Source organism: Mesoplodon densirostris, chromosome 1 (assembly GCF_025265405.1).
Source record: "Mesoplodon densirostris isolate mMesDen1 chromosome 1, mMesDen1 primary haplotype, whole genome shotgun sequence".
In the NCBI taxonomy this organism is placed as follows: Eukaryota; Metazoa; Chordata; class Mammalia; order Artiodactyla; family Ziphiidae; genus Mesoplodon; species Mesoplodon densirostris.
Window position 1 is genome coordinate 137793570 of NC_082661.1, and position 21020 is coordinate 137814589.

The 21020-nt window shown below is 33.4% G+C and overlaps 1 protein-coding gene across 9 annotated transcripts in view; it reads right to left on the minus strand.

Moving 5' to 3' along the window:
- The window catches only part of ADGRL3 (adhesion G protein-coupled receptor L3), a 585975-nt gene that overhangs the window by 63775 nt on the left and 501180 nt on the right, over window positions 1-21020 (minus strand). For all 9 annotated transcript variants that reach the window (XM_060090762.1, XM_060090753.1, XM_060090744.1 and 6 more), the window contains 2 exons: window positions 16921-16987; window positions 15513-15604 (listed from right to left, as the gene is read on the minus strand). In XM_060090762.1, the coding sequence (XP_059946745.1) occupies window positions 15513-15604; window positions 16921-16987 (159 nt within the window). The remainder of the gene's footprint in view (window positions 1-15512; window positions 15605-16920; window positions 16988-21020) is intronic.

Consider the following 21020-nt stretch of genomic DNA (forward strand, 5'->3'; position numbering starts at 1 on the left):
TATAGGGGTCCCAGAAGGAGAAGACAGAGAGCAAAAGGACCCAATAAAATATTTGAAGAAATTATAGTTGAAAACTTCCCTAACATGGGAAAGGAAATAGCCACCCAAGTTCAGGAAGTGCAGCGAGTCCCATACAGGATAAACCCAAGGAGAAACATGCCGAGACACACAGTAATCAAATTGAAAAAAATTAAAGACAAAGAAAAATTATTGAAAGCAACAAGGGAAAAATGACAAATAACATACAAGGGAACTCCCATAAGGTTAACAGCTGATTTCTCAGCAGAAACTCTACAAGCTAGAGGGAGTGGCATGATATATTTAAAGTGATGAAAGGGAAGGAACTACAACCAAGATTACTCGACCCAGCAAGGATCTCATTCAGATTTGATGGAGAAATCAAAAGCTTTACAGACAAGCAAAAGCTAAGAGAATTAAGCACCACCAAACCATCTCTACAACAAATGCCAAAGGAACTTTTCTAAGTGGAAAACAGAAGAGAAGAAAACGACCTACAAAAACAAACCCATAACAAATAAGAAAATGGTAACAGGAACATACATATTGATAATTACTTTAAACATAAATGGATTAAATGCTCCAAACAAAAGACACATGTTCACTGATTGGATAAAAAAAAAAACAAGACCCATATATATGCTGTCCACAAGAGACCTCTTATGACCTAGGGACACATACAGACTGAAAGTCAGGGGATGGAAAAAGATATTCCATTCAAATGGAAATCAAAAGAAAGCTGGAGTACCAATACTCATACAAGATAAAAAATAAAGAATGTTACATAATGATCAAGGGATCAATCCAAGAAGAAGATATAACAATTGTAAATATTTATGCACTGAACGTAGGACAACCTCAATACGTAAGGCAACTGCCAATGGTTATAAAAGAGGAAATATACAATAACACAATAATAGTGGGGGACTTTAATACCTCACTTACACCAATGGACAGATGATCCAAAGAGAAAATTAATAAGGAAACACAAGCTTTAAATGACACAATAGACCAGATAGATTTAATTGATATTTATAGGACATTCCATCCAAAAACAGCAGATTACACTTTCTTCACAAGTGCACATGGAACATTCTCCAGGATAGATCACATTTGGGTCACAAATCAATCCTTGGTAAATTTAAGAAAATTGAAATCATATCAAGCATCTTTTCCCACCACAATGTTATGAGATTAGAAATCAATTACAGGGGAAAAAAAGTAAAAAACACAAACACATGGAGGCTAAAGAATATGTTACTAAATAACCAAGAAATCACTGAAGAAATCAAAGAGGAAGTCAAAAAATACCTAGAGACAAATTACAATGAAAACACGACAATCCAAAACCTATGGGATTCAGCAAAAGCAGTTCTAAGAGGGAAGTTATAGCAATACAAGCCTACCTCAAAAAACAACAAATATCTCAAATAAACAATCTAACCTTACACCTAAAAGAACTAGAGAAAGAAGAACAAACAAAACCCAAAGTTAGTAGAAGAAAATAAATCATAAAGAGCAGAGCAGAAAAAAATGAAATAGAAACAAAGAAAACAATAGCAAAGATCAATAAAACTAAAAGCTGGTGCTTTGAGAAGATAAACAAAATTGATAAATCATTAGCCAGAGTCCTCAAGAAAAAGAGGGAGAGGACTCAAATCAACAAAATTAGAAATGAAAAAGAGGAATTTAAAACAGACACCTCAGAAATACAAAGCATCCTAAGAGAGTACTACAAGCAGCTTTATGCCAATAAAATGGACAACCTGGAAGAAATGGACAAATTCATAGAAAGGTATAACCTTCCAAGAGTGAACCAGGAAGAAATAGAAAATATGAACAGATGAATCACAAGTAATGAAATCGAAACTGTGATTAAAATCTTCCAAAAAAAAAAAGTTCAGGACCAGATGGCTTCACAGGTGAATTCCATCAAACATTTAGAGAAGAGATAACACTCATCTCTCTCAAACTCTTCTAAAATTTGCTGAGGAAGGAACACTCCCAAACTCATTCTAAGAGGCCACCATCACCCTGATACCAAAACCAGACAAAGATACTGCAAAAAAAGAAAATTACAGACCAATATCATTGGTGAATATAGATGCAAAAATCCTCAACAAAATACTAGCAAACAAAATCCAACAACACATTAAAAGGATCATACACCATGATCAAGTGGGATTTATCCCAGGGATGCAAGGATTCTTCAATATATGCAACTCAAATGATGTGATACACCAAATTAACAAATTGAAGAATAAAAACTGTATGATCATCTCAATAGATGCAGAAAAAGATTTTGACAAAATTCAAAACTGATTTATGATAAACACTCTCCAAAAAGTGGGCACAGAGGGAACATACCTCAACATAATAAAGGCCATTTATGACAAACCCACAGCAAACATCATTCTCAATGGTGAAAAACTGAAAGCGCTTCCTGTAAGATCATGAATAAAAAAAGGATGTCCACTCTCACTACTATTATTCAACATAGTTTTGGAAGTACTAGCCATAGCAATCAGAAGAAATAGAAAGAAAAGGAATACAAATTGGAAAAGAAGATGTAAAACTGTCACTGTTTGCAGATGACATGGTACTATACATAGAGAATCCTAAAGATGCCACCAGAAAACTACTAGAGCTGATCAGTGAATTTGTTAAAGTTGCAGGATACAAAATTAACGCACAGAAATCTCTTGCATTCCTATACACTAATGATGAAAAATCTGAAAGAGAAATTAAGGAAACACTCCCATTTACCACTGCAACAAAAAGAATAAAATACCTAGGAATAAACTTACCTAGGGAGACAAAAGACCTGTATGCAGAAAACTATAAGAAACTGATGAAAGAAATTAAAGATGGTACAAACATATGGAGAGATATGCCATGTTATTGGATTGGAAGAATCAACATTGTGAAAATGACTATACTACCCAAAGCAATCTACAGATTCAATGCAACAACTATCAAATTACCAATGGCATTTTTTACAGAACTAGAACAAAAGAATCTTAAAATTTGTATGGAGACACAAAAGACCCTGAAAAGCGAAAGCAGTCTTGAGGGAAAAAAACGGAGCTGGAGGAATCAGACTCCCTGACTTCAGACTATACTTTACAACAAAGCTACAGTAATCGAGACAACATGGTACTGGCACAGAAACAGAAATATAGATCAATGGAACAGGATAGAAAACCCAGAAATAAACCCACGTACCTATGGTCAACTAATCTATGACCAAGGAGGCAAGGATATACAATGGAGAAAAGACAATCTCTTCATAAGTGATGCTAGGAAAACTGGACAGCTACATGTAAAAGAATGAAATTAGAACCCTCCCTACCACCATACACAAAAATAAATTCAAAATGGATTAGAGATCAAATGTAAGACTGAACACTATGAAACTGTTAGAGGAAAACATAGGAAGAACACTTTTTGACATAAATCACAGCAAGATCTTTTTTGATCCACCTCCTAGAGTAATGGAAATAAAACCAAAAATAAACTAATGGGACCTAATGAAACTTAAAAGCTTTTGCAAAGCAAAGAAAACTACAAACAAGATGAAAAGATAACCTCAGAATGGGAGAAAATATTTGCAAATGAATCAACCAAGTATTAATCTCCAAAATATATAAACAGCTCATGCAGCTCAATATTAAAAAAAAAAAAGCAACCCAATCAAAAAACGGGCAGAAGACCTAAATAGACATTTCTCCAAAGAAGATATACAGATGGCCAAGAAGCACATGAGAAGCTGCTCAGCATCACTAATCATTAGAGAAATGCAAATCAAAACTACAATGAGGTATCACCTCACACCAGTTAGAATGGGCATCATCAGAAAATCTACAAACAACAAATGCTGGAGAGGGTGTGGAGAAAAGGGGACCCTCTTGCAGGGTTGGTGGGAATGTAAATTGATACAGCCACTATGCAAAACAGGATGGAGGTTCCTTAAGAAAACTACAAATAGAACTATAATATGACCCAGCAATCCCACTACTGGGCATATACCCAGAGAAAACCATAATTCAAAAAGACACATGCACACCGATGTTCATTGCAGCACTATTTACAATAGTCAAAACATGGAAGCAACCTAAATGCCCATCAACTGATGAATGGATAAGGAAGATGTGGTACATATATACAATGGAATATTACTCAGCCATAAAAAGGAACGAAATTGGGTCATTTGTAGAGACGTGGATGGATATAGAGACTGTCACACAGAGTGAAGTAATCAGAAAGCAAAAAACAAATATCATATATTAACGCATATATGTGCAACCTAGAAAAATGGTACAGATGAATCAGTTTGCAGGGCACAAATAGATACACAGTTATAGAGGACAAATTTATGGACATCAGGGGGGGGTAGTGGCGGGGGGGGTGGGGGGTGGTGTGATGAATTGGGAGATTAGGATTGACATAGATACACTAATATGTATAAAATGGATAACTAATAAGAACCTGCTGTATAAAAAAGTCAATAAAATTCTAAAATTCAAAAAATAAATTTTTTTAATGAAGAAAAAAATAAAAAAATAAGTTAAAAAATTTTTTATCCCCAAATCATAACTAGATTCTTACATTAATTATTTTAAATGGTATAAACAAAAGCAATTAAAAACCTTGAAATGAGTTCCATCTGTCAAAGAACTTGGAGGTAAATAAACTACAGTAATCTAATGCTCCCGTTTTCATCAGACTTGACTGAATTTTCATTATCTCGTTATATTCACAGTAAACAATTAATAATAGACAATTAAACATGATTTTGGGGAAACATTTTTCAGAGGTTAGAAATATAGAATGACTTGCAGAAAAATGACATTTTAAGATTATTCTATTACTAATATGTTTATGGACATAATATAGGGCAAGCAATTTTGAAGAAAAAATTGTTTATAAGAATACTATACATTCGTAATACCAACTTCAAAAATTCAGATTGCTGTGGTACAATAAAGAAACAAATATTTGGTCTTTGTCCTGGTTCCTAGTTCAGGGCTCCTAAAACCCTTGTAATCTTTGTAGTGGTAACAGTGTCTTTTGTATGCTCGTGAGATGATGGGGGTGGGGGGGTGCCTAGAGGTAATGGAAGACAGTAGTGGGGGCTAAGTAGCTCCTCAGTGGGAAGTGGTCTGAGAGAAACAAAGCCAAGATTAGAAGGTTGGAACTTTCAGTCCTGCTCCCACCTACAACCCCATGCCCAGGGAAGGAAGGAGGGTGGAGATTGAGTTGAATCACTAGTAGTCAATAATTTAATCAATCATGCCTTTGTAATGAAACCTCCACTAAAACCCCTAACAGATGTGGTTCAAGGAGCTTCTAGGTTTGGCAAACACTTTGAAGGTCTAGGAGGGTGGGGCCCAGAGAGGCCATGGAACCTTAGTCCTCTGCCTCTCCCCGTGCATTGTTTCCATTTGTTTTTTCCTAAGTTTTATCCTTTTTAATAAAGCTGCGGTTGTAAGTAGAGCAGTTTCCTGAGTTCTGTGATTTGTTCTAGTGAATTATTGAACCTGAGAGGTGGTCTTGTGAAGCCCTAAATTTGTAGTTCTCCAGGAAGAAGTGTGGGTAGCCTGGGCATTCCTGTTTGTGGCTGGCATCTGCAGTGGGGAGCCCTTAACCTGTGGGATCCGCTCTAATGCTACGAGTTAGTGTCAGTGTTAGAATTGAATTGAATTGCTGGAAACTTAGTTGGTGTTGGAGAATCAGCTGGTGTGTGTAAAAACAACATGGAACTGGTGTCAAAAAACACCACTCAAGTCCATGAAAAAGAACATTTTAAAGTACACGCAATCTTGCCACTAAAAGGTGACCATTATTAACTTTTTAGTACATTTCTATTTAGGTTTTTTTTCTGCATATATAATCAGTCATTTATGAGGAATAAGAATGTTCATTTTATATCCCAAAAGGTATATTAGCACTCAGCTATCCTATAAAGTATATTTGATAAAATTTTATAATATATATATATAACTCTGTATTATATTTTCAGAAAGACAGCTAACTAAAAGATCATCTCAGGTATAAAAATGTGTATCTTATTATTCTTGAAGTAAAAGGAATTTTGTTGCTTAAGTAATTTTTATTGATGATTAATCCTCTCCAAACTGTATGATCTATTGATTTTGTTTCTTAAATTAATGAAAAATACACATAAAAGTTACTAAATATGTTCAAAATATAAAATATTTTTACTTATCAACAAAGTATTTGGACATTTGCATTTTATATAAAGTATATAGGTTATATATAGTGTATGCATAGTATATAATATACATACATACACACATACCTACATATAGATATAGATTTTATAATATATTAATATAATATTAAATTTATAACAGTATATACATTAATATATATTAACGTAAAAGGGAAAATAGAGAATTAAAGTAATCTTGTAACAACACTGTATTTTTCAAGATGATATAACTTTCTTTCCAAGTAGATGAATGTTTCTGAACACAATGAGTAGTTACTGCTTATGAGCCATGATAACTTATTGCATTACTTTAAAGGAAAATATCTGCTGGTCAATAAATTAACAGAACTGAGTCATAAATTCATCATATAAAGGATGAACTGTTTTGTCTGTATTCCTTCTTACCTTCACCTGTACACTAGATCCCATCTTCCCTTGCCTACTTAAATGCAGAAACCACACAATTTTCCCCTCTCTTGCCTGCATCAACTAATTGTCTATTCATACCAGATTAAAAGGAAGAGGCTGTAATCTCTATCATGCTTAAAAGCTAACCAATCAACAAAACAAAACAAAAAAATGCCCTTGATCCAACACTTCTCTCCAGCTACTATACTTCTTAGCTCTTATTTACAGAAAAAGATCTGAAAAGAGATGTCTTTACATGTGTTTTTTAACTCCCCTCTTCCCATCTGTCCCCAACCCATTTTAATAAGGCTTCATCAAACAACTTTTGCCAAAGACACAAGAACCTCCAAGTTGCTAAATCCAGTGGTCAAGTGTAAGTCCCCATCCTAATTGAAATGCTTCATTTGCCTAGCTTCCAGTATCTCTAACTTTCTTCCTATCTCACTGGTTGCTCTTTCTAAATCACTTTGTAGACTCTGCATTTCCAAGTTCTCAAAATTTAGAGTGACCCAGGGTTTCAGTCCTTGGTCTTTTTCTTTTATATGTCTACATCAATCCCTTTATTTTATCCAGTCACATGGGTTTAAAACAAAATCTACTATGACCCATTCTCCCAAGATTGTAGCCAGTACCCACACTCCTACATTTGAGGAGTGGCCAAGCAGTGGCTGTTTGTGGGAGAGACAGACAGAAGTTGGATGTGCTGGTTGCAGTGTCCCCATGCCTGTGTGAGGCCCCACATGGTGTGGGATGGAAGTCGAGGTAGGAAGAGAAGGAAGATGGGTAGTGAGTCAATGGCAATATTCCGACATGGAACTCCAGGGAACTGAAGGATTCTAAATTCAATCCTGGCCTTCCAGGTGGTTTTCAAGGTATATCTGTTAGAGTAAGAGGTTAGGATATGTTTAATTTATCATTTTGTACTCTTGCCCTGAGCTCTGCAAACGTTGAAACTAGCTTGTTCCTGCCCACAGGGTTGAGCCAGTCCCCTCTGCCAGATCTCTGCTTTCCCAGACCCTCTTGCATTAAGAGGTGGTCATCTGATCTAGACATGTGATATGAGCAAGGAGCTTCTGGGAAATATCTTCTACCCTGACCATGAGAGAGAAAGGCATGAGAAAAGGCTTCTGAGGAAAGCGTTATTTTCTTCCTTCATTTTTGCTTTTGAACACAATTGCTAAAGGATATGATGGTGGGAGCTGAAAGAGCCATCTTTGGACCACATGTTGACACTGTGAATGACAACAGCCAACATGCTAAGGATGATAAAAGATGGAAAGAGCTTAGGTACTTACTACCATTACCGAGCTATTAAACCAACTATGGAACCACCGACCTCTGGATTTTAGTTTCTGTAAATCATCAGTATCATTATGATTTAGGCCCCATACTGGTCAGCATTTGCTACTCATAGCAAAGCTATCCTAACAGAAACATACAGTGACTAAGTGACAGAAACCAGTCTGGCTGGAAAATCACTATCTTAAGTTTTGGTCATATCTGCATACCACCTTTACATTATTACTTTTTTCCCCAAAATATCTCACTTTGCTTAATGTTTTAAAAGGAAATATATCATTTTCATAAGTAAAACAGGATCATTTACCATTATAGACAGTAATAAAGATATATAAAACAAAATCAATACTGAAAATAAATAAAACCTGAAAACCATTAAATGCAAAAATAAAATAAAATAAAATCTATATACCAATGAATCCAGATTTAAATCTTCAGCTTTCATTATATCAACTGCCTACTCAGCATCTACACTGTAATGTTTAGTAAGTCTTTCAAAGTTATGCTATTAACCACTTCCTCCAAAGCTCCTAATCTACCCCTAATGTGATTTTTTTCTACAGTTCCATATCTCAGTACCGCAAGCCAAAAACCTTGGAATCACATTCCACTCCTTTCTCTTATAGTCTACGTAAAATAAATTAGCAATTCTGTAAGTTCTATCCTCAAAACATATCCAAAATTTTAGCACTTTTTTAAAATTAAATAAATTAATGAATAATTAAAGGACAAAAAATCATATCAAAGTTTATACGTTAAAAATTAAATAAAATATGTGAATAATATGGAATACAAATATTATTTAATTATAACTATTCTCAGATTTCTTCCACTCTTATAAAAGTTTAAGTGAATATTTGCTCTGAACTATTTGGGGGGAAAAACTACAGCCTTATTATGACTACTTACTTTAGATTAATTTTGCTATTGTGTGTATGATTACTTCAGAAATTTTGGTTTCATAATACAATTCTGATTACCAAGCTTTCCCAAAGCTGACTGCATGTTTCATATAGGATACAAAGGAAATCTGAGTCCAGCCACATACAAAGAACACAGGAGCTGCTAAATTTTACATTTTTCTCATAAAGAAGAATTATTTTTCCCTTAGGTAGTCTCTCAGGCTTTCTCATCCTTAGGCTGCAATTGACTCTCCTAGTTATGATATAAACCTAATTATTTTGGGGAAAAGTGAAAGAATTATTTGATCTCAAGGTATAACACTTAACAGTTCCAGTGTGCCTGTGACAGTCATCCTTCAAACTGTTTTTTTTCTCAAGTGTCAGCTCCCAGAGTATGAAGTATGCCAAATACAGTGATACATAAAACACCTGGTTCCTAGAAAGATCACATAGTGATTTGAATGCATTTTAAAGAGAAAGACTCAAAACAGAGACTAACACTTTTAACATTTCAGAAAAGTTAAAACTACAGCGTAAAACGCATAATACAATGAGACTGGCAACAACACTTGGCGAATGTACAGCTTCGTGAACCAGTGGCTACAGTTCATTTTCCATAGAAGTGATTGTTAAATGCTTGTAAATTGAAATTAAGTTAATCAGCAAAGGACTAACTAATACCTAAGGAAGGTATTAACTTATTTGAAGCGACTCTAGTGGTGTCAACAATACACAGGGCTCCAAACAGTTCTGTTTAGATTGTATTACTTTTCAAATACACCTGGATCATTTATGATAATGTTATGGTATATTTCCAGTGATATTTAACCACAGAACAAGGAAATGGAGGAGATAACAGATGATATTCCTTTCAGAATTTCTTAAAAAGTATTTTATCTTATAACAATGAATAAAATAAATCAATTATTGGTTCTGACTCAAGAACTAAAGTGTTCAATGTGTGTGTGGGTGTTGAAAAGTATATTTGATTAAAAAGGTTTGGAAAAAAACACATCTTCAGTATAGTGTGTTGGCCCTGGACGTGACAGTTTTTAAACACAACATCTCTAAATATTTAGAAATATTTTAAAATAATTAGAAATTTGTGATGTTTTCATTTAAATTGAGTAGTTTTGGTGGTGGAAGGTAAACAACAAATAAAGTCAAGTGAATGGAGACATAAGTTTTTTTTTAAAGTCGGCATGGACTATATAAACTATACTGAGCTTCCTGTTTAAAAACCCAAAACAATATTTCAACATTTTTACATCACTAGCTAATATTTTAAGAAGAATGAGAAAGTACTATAAATATTTTCCTCAAAACTCATCCAGAAAACATTGAAGTGGATGAATATTTTTATTAAGTATAATTCAGAACTAGGTTTACTGTTCTCATAAAGGATCAAACTCTTTTTAAGATATTGCTCTGACTACGGTATAAAAATGTTACCATTTTGAAAAGCAGGCCATATATATATATAATTCCATCTTAATATATTAATATAAAGAAGAAAAATTAAAGCATTGAAATTTTTTTGTGATGTTGTTGCATTTTTCAGGATTATATCATTCTGCTTTTCCACTTTCAATTTTTTAGAACCCTACCACATTTAACTCCATGAAGTACTAATGTAATACTAGTCAAGCTAAATTACTTAACCGATCCTACCAATATCTGGAAACACAGTACAAAGCAAAAGTTACCTTCTTAGGGAATAAATAAGTTATTATGGATACTGGTAAGGCAAAACATTTTTCTATTCATCCCTGAAGCTACTCAGAAGCCTTCTTAGGTTTCATTATGTAAGGCAGGTGCCCAAGTTCACTAAGACACTTTTTTTTTTAAAAATTTAGAGCTAACTACAGAACTTGCTATTTATTAATCAAATGAGCATTTCACTCCTAGAGCCAATTCTTTCATAATAGGATAACTTTGGCTTAAAAAAAAAAAGGATCATATCAGGCAAATTCTTTATGACACTACATAAGAAACAAAGCCAGTCAAATTCTAATGAGATTTTGATAAGAGGTTCAGCAAATTTCACTAAGGAAAACACAGAGAACCAAAGGCAGCAATATATTTCCACATAGAGTGGTTAAAAATAATCAAACCATACTGTATGAATACTAAATTATGAGCTGTATGCTATACATATATGATTATATTTAATTATAGCAAAACTCTACAAAGTAGAATCAATTATTCCCAATTCTGAGGAGATACTGAGACTGAGAGCCATGACATAACTTGCAAGATCATATATCCATCACAGGACTGAACTGAAATTCAAATTGAAATTGTGTATGACATGAGTTTTTGCTCCTCTTTAGCACTACACCTTCCTTTAGCAATTAGAGCACAGGGAGGAAGGAAGGAAAGTGAATGGTGTTTCTTTAAACCATCTGACATTGTGTTTGCCAGCCCATCACTCATGTAAAACCCAAGTTAAGGGGAGATACCAGAAATTGGAAAACTGGACTAGGTCAAAATCAGAATCTTGGATGCAGAAGTCTGTCCCTGGAAAAGAGCAAAGGGTCAGACATAGGAAAGGGAAGCTTAGTAGATTCCTTGTCTCTCCATACGGGCACCAATTTTCTTTCTTAGCCCTAAAAGCTTCTATTATTTCTTTTAATTCTGCAAAGTACTTGTGATGCTGTTAAATATTTTTTCAACAAGAGAAGTAGTTGATAACTACAGAAATGATCAATTTTTATTTCTAAGTTAAATGTCAAGCGTGCTATAAATGATCCTCAAGAATTAAAGTTCTAACTGTCATAATACTACAGTGATACTATAAATTAATTTTGTACTGATAACAATTCACTAACTGTTTTATTTATATTTATATTATTTTTTAAGAACTAGGTTAGATTTTTGCTATGATTACTGTAAGCTCCAATTTCAACTTGTTTGAAATTAAATCAGAAAATTCAAATGACTGGAATTACTTTTTTCCTCCAAATATAATTACCTATTTTGATGAAAAGAAGACAAAGGACAAGTAAGCAAACAGCAAACCGAAATACATTATTTAGTTTTAAGTACTTTTTTAGTTAAATCTGAGACTTGGAGTACCTCATTTCCTCTGTAATCATGTTAACTATAGGAATTTACTCTATTATTATTTTTTCCCAGAGTATATCATTAATATAGTAATGAGCCAACGAAATGAATGTTTTATACTAATATCAAAATGTGTTTATTATGATGACTGTGAAGTAAATTTAAAATTAAAATATAATTAAATTATTTAAAAATAATAATTAAATTAATTAGAGTAAATTAGAGTTAGCCATGCAGTGTTAGGGAAAAGAAAATCTGTAGAGTAGCAGCAGATAAGACCTGAAGCACAAGTGAGTACACCCAGAATGGCCAGAGGGGCACATGGCTTAAAATGGGACAACTAGACCAGGAAGGCTAAGTAGGCCATGGTAGGAAGTCTGGACTTTAGTGTAAGAGTAACTGGAAATCACTGAAGAGTTTTACCCAAGAGAGTTGCATAATCAGACTTAGACTTTTCAAGAGATCACTCTAGTTAATGAAGGCAGGAGCAAGAATCAGTATGGGGAAAAATGTCAGGAGACCACTGAAGCAGCTTTGCAGAAGTTCATGGTGGCCAAAAAGGAAGTGGTGGTTGTGAACATGGGGAGAAGCAAACACATTTTAGATAAAGAAGATATTTCTACGTGAAAGAATGTGTGTAATAAAAGTAAAAAATATTTGATAAATGAATGAATGAATTGTTTTAGAAAGACACTGACCAGCAAAAGGCCTTATATGGTGAGTTTATTTTCTCAGTAAACTACCCAAGGTGGTGCATCTTATTCACCACTTTACAAAAATACAAAAAAAAAAAAAACCCAAGAAAACATTATTAACTTTTATGCCCTTTCCCTGTACTAAAAAAAGAAGACATTGCAAATAAATGATGCTATGCCTTTAAAATACTCTCACATCATCCATATCACTTAAAAATTCATGTTATACAGATCCTTATTTTTGTTAAAAACAAAAAGGATGCCAGATTTTGTGTTCTGCTTAAACCTTTCTTAAATTCTTTCCTTATCAATTATGGCCTGGTGATTTTTTTACAAGCACTTATTAAATAGTTAACATATTTTAAATGAAATAAAATGTCCTTCAGATTCTGTAAAGTTCTAAGGATTATTTTCTTGAGATTTCTCTCTTATTATCCCTCTCCTGCATGCTCTCATATCCTGTAGATGATCATTTTTCCTACTTTGTAGAGGAGAACAGGCAGAAATCCCTCAATTTACTGCTCTACCCTGGTTCCACCAACATATCTACATCACGCCTATTATTTATTTTATCTAGTCTGAGTAGAAAAGGATCCTCCTAGCTTGCTTCTGTTATCTCAGTAGAAAAGTGTCCTTCATGAAATTGAATGGAGTGAAATTACTCTCCCTCTATTCTGGATCTCATTCCCTTTAGTTCCTCAGGTCATGACTATAACACTGATTTCCTTTCCTCTATTTCTAACCACTTTTTTACTGGTTCCTTCCCATCAGCATATCCATATCCCCTTTTTTTCCATCTTAAAACCACCCTCCATATTCTTTCTAATAGCTACTTAATTTCTCTCCTTGAGCCTTATTGATTTTTCCTTAAAAAGTATCATCAAAGGCTGATTACATACCTCTGCTCATTTGATGGCTGGGTATGTTTCATTATTATACCCATTTTAAAGAGTATAGGAAGCCTCAACAAGGTTAACTAAACTTTCCAAAGGCTATAAACTATAAAGCTGTTTAGACAGAATTCAAATCAAGACAGTCTCATTTAAGGCTTTATTTTGCTTTGTAATATAAAGTTTGATGCCATCAATATCATTAAATGTAATTATTAGCTTTTGTGTGTTTGTTTTCCTAAATAATAATATCACAGAGATTCAACCCATATTACCTAAAGAAATACACATGAATAATGAGAATACAAATCTATCTTTTAAATATGTGACTGTACTAAGTACAAGGCCTTTTTGAAATTTTTAATCTGGTAAAAGCTCTTACATAAATATCAACATATTATTCACTTCTCTCTGATAGTACTTTAAAAGCATAACAAAAATGATAATAAAGTATTATATGCATTTTGTTTTATATTACACAATAGATATAAAGATGCAATTTATACTAAAGTGAGTAGAAGTATGATAACATAAAGAAATTATGCTTTATGTGCCGATTTAACAATCCAAATTCAATATCATCAGGAGCAAACGGTCCAAGGAACTAATACTGCATTTTAGAAGGGTAGTCTAGTTGTACATAATTCAACAGTATAATGACTCAACTAAGTAATATTAAGAAGCACAAAAGACTATTACTCATAGTAGATAACTTCTAGTTTGCTCCATTACATTATTTTTTCTAATTCCTTAGCTACCTTTTCAACTAATGTAGACAGATGACCCCTTAAACAAAATTAAATAGTTAACGTCAATACACTTCTGTCACTACAGTTTTTAATGTATTACTTTATTCTATAAACATTCATTGAGGGCCTACTATGGGCAAGGAACTGTCAGGCACTGAATGTAGGAGGATGAAAAATGGGTGACATAGCTGCTATCTGAGGTAGTTCAAGGAGAATATCAGTAGCACATGAAAGTCACAGGCAACCTCATGAAAGTTCATCTGAAAGTGCATTCATTTAAATAAAATCATTTAACCAAGTTAACACATAGCACAGGCAAATCATATACAAATGCTACTTAATATAGAATATATATTAATGACTAAAGTACATGTTCACATTACTCTTTCTCAAGTGTCACAGCCTCTAAAGGAATAAGATAAAAATTTTGATTACACTAAAGAACTATTTTTTTCCCAGAAAATGTAAATTGTCTTATTTTTGCGTATATATAAAAGAAGTACTACTAGTGAGGAAAGGATTGTGGATATTTTCATATCTCTGCATGGTTCAGGTTTTTGAGGATAAAAAAGTAGAATTTGGGTTAAAGGATAAACCTTGGGAATTAAAAGATGATTGAATAGGTAGTGACAGTCTTATGGAGAGATTTACTTCCCAAGAGGTAAATGTTAACATTTCAAAGGGGGTACAACTTGGAGACATATATATGTATACAATAGGATTTTACATTAGGGAGCTGAGGTATCCTTTTCTCTCTCAGGAGGAGAGGAGGGCAGCTGTACAACAGCTCCTCTGCAAACACCCAGGTTAATAATTTCAGGGTTCCTCTCTTCTGGTGTAAAAATCCCCCTTTTGGCACTTGCAGGTGCCACCATCTCAGTCTCTTCACACTGCTCTGAAGGGAGAGATGGAGTGTTGAGTACTGGTGTGGTTATAGCGCTAACAAAGAATAGTCTGCCCAGACACAGCAACTTTGTTTCCTGGACAAAATAAATAAATGCATCTAATAAAAACTTATCATACTGTAAATAAGAATTTAGGGGGAAAAGTTTCTTTGAAGACAGAACTTCACTCTACCTATTTTCAGGCAGATCAAGTCACCTCAATAGTCAATAAATGATCTTATTCAGCGAAGACAACACATTGACCTTTATCATTTTGCCATAAGATTTCAATACAATGAAAAGTAGGGATAGTTTAGTGTATCAAAGTAAGGTAGACTAAAGAAAAGAAAAAGAAAAATCACTTACTTGATATTATCAAGACAGCCCGATTCAGGTTTCAGAATGGCAGTGTGATGAAACATTTTATATAAAGCAATCCCAAGGAAGATTACATTAAGCTGGAACGTAAAAGGTACTGTTATATAGCATAACTGGAGTAGAAAAAAAGTAAGTGTATTCTCTATGACAGATGAGTTGTTCTGGGAAATTAGCTCTCCTACACTTATAAAGGAATCGGATCATAGATGACTGCCTAGTATTTTAGTAAAAGCAAGAGGCCAGTTGGGAACTCGGGATACCAATGAGTTACAAAGCACTGCTATGCCAAATACACACACATACAAAATCAGCAGCAGTTGGAATGATGATATGGAAACTTCAAGACAAAGCCAAGTCAAGTATATATTTTTTAAAAAGACAGTAATTATTCCAGGTGTGTTACTATATCTACCCTTTAAACATGGCCCTTGATTTACTGTTCAAGTGCTACATTACAAAACATAAATACAAAAATCATAATATTTTTGAATAGATAGGTCAAAAGGATTATAAAATGCTGGTTAAATTTTGATGCTACAACAAATTAGGATTAAAGTAGAGGGAACCCCCACTGACATTGTTATCACTGACATTGTTATATCACTGGACCAAGAGAGAACATATGATTTCAAGCAAAACAAAATAAAAGCTCCAGTGTAAATTTCAAATATCACACATATGTAAACTGTATAGAAAACCACATGTTGAATTGTCATTGTCACCTACTTAGTTTATATATCCCAGAACTTGGGGTTATTTTGTATTTTAAAGTATATAAATAATGATATAAGTATATAAATGGTAAGTATATAAATAATGCTACCACCAATAGTATCTCAATTAGGATAAATAATGCATATTTGAAATCAAGATATTATGCATTTAAAAATTAAAAAAAGAAAGTATGATTCCAGAATGTTTACCTAACTTACTTATCATTCTCAAGTGAAATCCTCTTACATTTTAAAGTTTTTGAGATTTATATAAAAACAAAACTGGAACAGGAAGGTTATTTTACCACATTTCCAATTTCTGTTTCCATTCATAATTCAAATTATCCAAATGAAAAAGAAAGAAAATGTACTATTGTCAAACAAAGTCATCACTGTTTAAAACCTATAAAACCAAATGGATTATGCTAGATCAGGCCCCTGAGGAGCCACAGTACTGCATAAGCTCTTGCAAATGCATGTTTTCTTCTCCCAAGGGTTTTGATTAAGTATTTTACAATATAAAAGTAGGCTACAATGAGTGTCTAATTGCTTGAGTTATATAGGGTCAAATAAGTACATGCTTTCCCCAAATTACTCTATGTAAATTAAAGATAGACAGCACAAGGATAGTGAAAGTTTTATTTCTTGACCTGGGAAACACATAGTTAATTAGGAGTTCTTACCATAATTATCAAGGTCGCTGGTCCTATAAAACTCCAAATGAAGTAGGTGTCAAGTCGGAGCCAACATCTGCAATGAAACACAAGGAAGAGAAGGCATTCAAGGACTGGATATGGGACATACATCAAGAGTGAGCAAGTGACAGAGAAGAATGTGAGCTGCAAAGCATTCCACTGGGAGACAGGAAATATTACATTGCTTGTTCATTTAAATGTTGAATTATGTGCCCAATTTCTGACAGCACTATTGATGGAGTAAGATAATCACCCCTAGAGGAAGCAGGAAAAAAATGGCACTGGGCCTATTTGCTAGGGCCTTTTGTGTCTGTCATAGAAACCTTAAAAAAAAAAGAAAAAGAAAAAGAAAGAAAGAAAAAGCCATACACATAGCCATTAAATCGAGTAGCTCTAAGCTATCTTTTTCTCTCCAATTATGGTGCTACATAACCTGTCTATCAGCTGTCAGGTAAAGTGACATTTTCCTGTCAAGAAGATCTGAGGAAATCCAGTACAAAGAAGAAATAAATTTGGTATCAGAAAACTGAAGTTTAATTAGGTTGGGCAGCCAACCTTTGAGAGTTCTTAAGTCTTAAAAAGTGCATTGTTACTGCTAGTGCTTCTGGGGTTGCAAATTATCCTTAGCATCCCATGAACTTGATTCATGACCCAAAAGTAAATTATTAATCACTTAATTTCAGTTACATTTAATACTCCCTCAATTCTTAAAGCCTCTGGGAAATTACATTTTCATTCTTCAGGATGACAGGGAGACAAAATGGAAGTGACTAGTTATGAGAAAGATTAATGTAAGTTTTGAACAAATTACATTTGATGTTAAAAATCATATCTTGACTTATTTGCCATTTGGCTATATCTGAGGCATAATTAAAAAAGAAAACATCTCCAGTGGAAAACAGTCAAGTGCTTTGCTAAGTGTTCTAAAAGAGCAAATCCAAAGTATGTAAATATTTCTGATTATCATGTAACTGTTACTTAAACCTCAGCAATAATGGAATACCAGAAAAGCTATGTAGAAAGAACTTTATATATGTCAGTACAGGAATAAATAAATAAAATGTTCCCTATTCATATGATGAAATGTTATAAAATAGTCAAGAGGAAGTAGATCTTTATATGTCAATAGAATAGACCACAGTAACAAAGTTTAGTGAAAAAGTAAAGTGAAGAATCTATACATCTTTGAACTATAATACACATATTTTTGACAGATACATATATGTATGTAATTATTTTAATGAAATGGGAAAAATCATCAAACTCAGATTAGTGATTGCCTCTCATATGTGAGTAGAGAAGACCAGAAGCAGATGAAAGGGGCTTTAGCCATGTGCTTTATTTTAGTAGTTACTGAAAGCTATGTGCCAAAATACTAATAGTTTTAACATTTGAGTGATAGAGGCAGTGATGTTTATTATGTTTTTTTTTTTTACTTTTATGTAACTTCATTTTTTTAAAAGGTTAGAAGCTGGATTTTTAAGTAAAGAAATAACCAAATGCCCTGAAAAAATGTGATTTCAAAACAAGAAAATCTGGCCTTATCCTATTAAGTTAAATATATGTAAACTAATTTCAACTGGAGTATAATATTTGCAGTCCAATAAGAAATTGACTACAAGTTCATATTTTTTACATAGACATAATTTCTCTTTATTCAAAATAAACATAATAATCCAATTTGAAAAAAATGTTATTAGGAAGCCAATCAGTACTTAAACTATTAGCCATTGTTTTGTTTGAGTAATTGGTTATCTTTTTGTTGTGCTGTTGTTCAAAAAATTTGGTCATGGAAAATAGAAGTGTGGCATTGCCAATAAGCAGAAGCAAACCAGAGAACACAAAGGTTGAAGTACGAACATTGTCTTCATTCTGACCTCAGGCTAGATTTTTTAGCGCCCTAATAACAAACGAGTGTGTTGTAGGGAGACCAGAGTAGGGGAAATATTTGTGGGTCTCTCTGGGTTCCCAACAAAGACCACATTTTCCCTCAAGATAAGGACAATAAAGGACAAATCATGGACATATTCCCAAATTAAAACATACAAAAGCATACACATACACCAGAGTCCAAGAATCTTGCTGAAATTGTAACAGCATGATATACTAATAATACATTTAAGAATGACTGTTAATAATACAGCCCCTGTTCTTCTGTAGGTCAGACGAGTTTTAGAGAGCTAATGTGAGAACCAAAACACATTTTCAGCAAGCTGTTTTCAAAGGAAAATGTATTTCAAGAATTTCTGAAAACTGTTATTCTACAGGTTAATGACTTCTTAGACAAACAATTTTAATTACAATATTACAGAATGTCTTGGATAAAATAGAGAATTTAAAAAATTTACATAATTTCACCAAATGTGTTGTTAAAATAAAATAATGTCATTAAATTTTAGCCTTACAAAACTTTTATACTTTTCGAAAAAGGTCTTTGTTTTGCAAATGCTTTATTTGGAAATAAATATGCTTTTGGCATAGTGATGTCTAAATGTAGAAGTGAAATTACTTTAGAAGTTATTTTTTTTCTGTAAGAAAAGTCTTCAATATCTATTCGGTACAACAGATTTCAATTCTCTGAGGAACTGAACAGTGAAAGAGGCGATATGAAACACTTAACATGTAGTAAATAAATCCTCTCTCCTTGATGGCTGCCTGGGCTTGACTACCTTCTGGACCACAGTGTGGCAAGAATCCCTTTTCTAATTCAATTGCCATATGGCCATACCTGCTGTTTTTGGCCGCATGCTGGCTTTCTCAAAACTTTCTGTATTTCCTCTTTCCCACTAACTACCTTAAAAGTTTGTATGATTTGTGCCCTGAGTTTCCTGTGCCAATGTTGAAAGAATTCACCCTGGCTTTAAGGTGAGGGAGAGTACAGACATCCCTCAAAAACCATGGGGAATTGTTTCCAGGATCCCCCGTGTATACCAAAATCCATGGCTGCTCAAGTGCCTTACACCTGGCCCTCCATATCCACTCATGCTGAATGCATGGATCCAGAGGGCCGACTGTATTATGTGTGTGTGTTTACATGCCTGGGCACATACATCTTATCTCATAGTATTCTCTAAGTCTAGGCCATTCAATGTCACTTAGATACAATGCAAAACCACTGATTAAGGGTAAACAAATGCTATAAAGGAACAGCTTATTGTATTAAACATAATAAAGTCCAACTTGCAAATGGCCAGATAGACCTGCCATTGAAAAATACAATTTATCTGAAAATTGCCTTTATCCACTAAGCATCATTTAATTTGTGAACTCATTAATTTTAATAGGCTACTTTTGTTTAATTTTTAAGATATATCAATTCTTTTTTTAAATGAACTTCTCTCATATACATAAAATCTATAAATTATGTTTATATCAGTACTGTAATAAAAGAGATAACCTGCTGTTGAAAGAGCAAATGCATTCTGATGACACTACATGCTTATTTGAATCAAGACTGAAAAATCTTACAAGACCAAATACATTCTGGAATTCAAAGGAAAACTTGTCACATACCATAAACCTTGACTTTTTCTCCCATTTACCTATACAAAGATGTCACTGAAATTCTTTTTGTGGCAATTTTTTAAAAATTATAAAATCAGCATACATTGTCATATATTTGATAAAGTCTTACTATATTAATTCAGGTTTATTGGTTTACTACTCTAAACAACTGATACTAATCTGCATGGATAAATTATTATGCTCTTACAGAATTATTTTCTTCCAAAATATAAGAAACATCACTGCAAATTAAATAATAATAAAGGTGTTGAAATCTGGATCAGTCTCCTGTAAAAATGTTAATTACCAATTAAGCAAGTACTACCTTTAGGTTTACTCAGAAAACAGAAAAATAAAACAATGAAATAAATTAATTTCTCAAAACAGGACAACAGAAAACCATGCTTCTAAAGCTAATTCTCTTCTCCTACTAAAATACTCCTCACCATTTTTCTATCATTGTCATTTAAAAAAGGCATGGCTCTGTATTCTAAAAAGTGGTAAGACCAATTGCCCAACATATATAAATGTCACCTAAAACATATGTTTTATAATGTTTTTAGGTACCAGTAACACTACCAGAG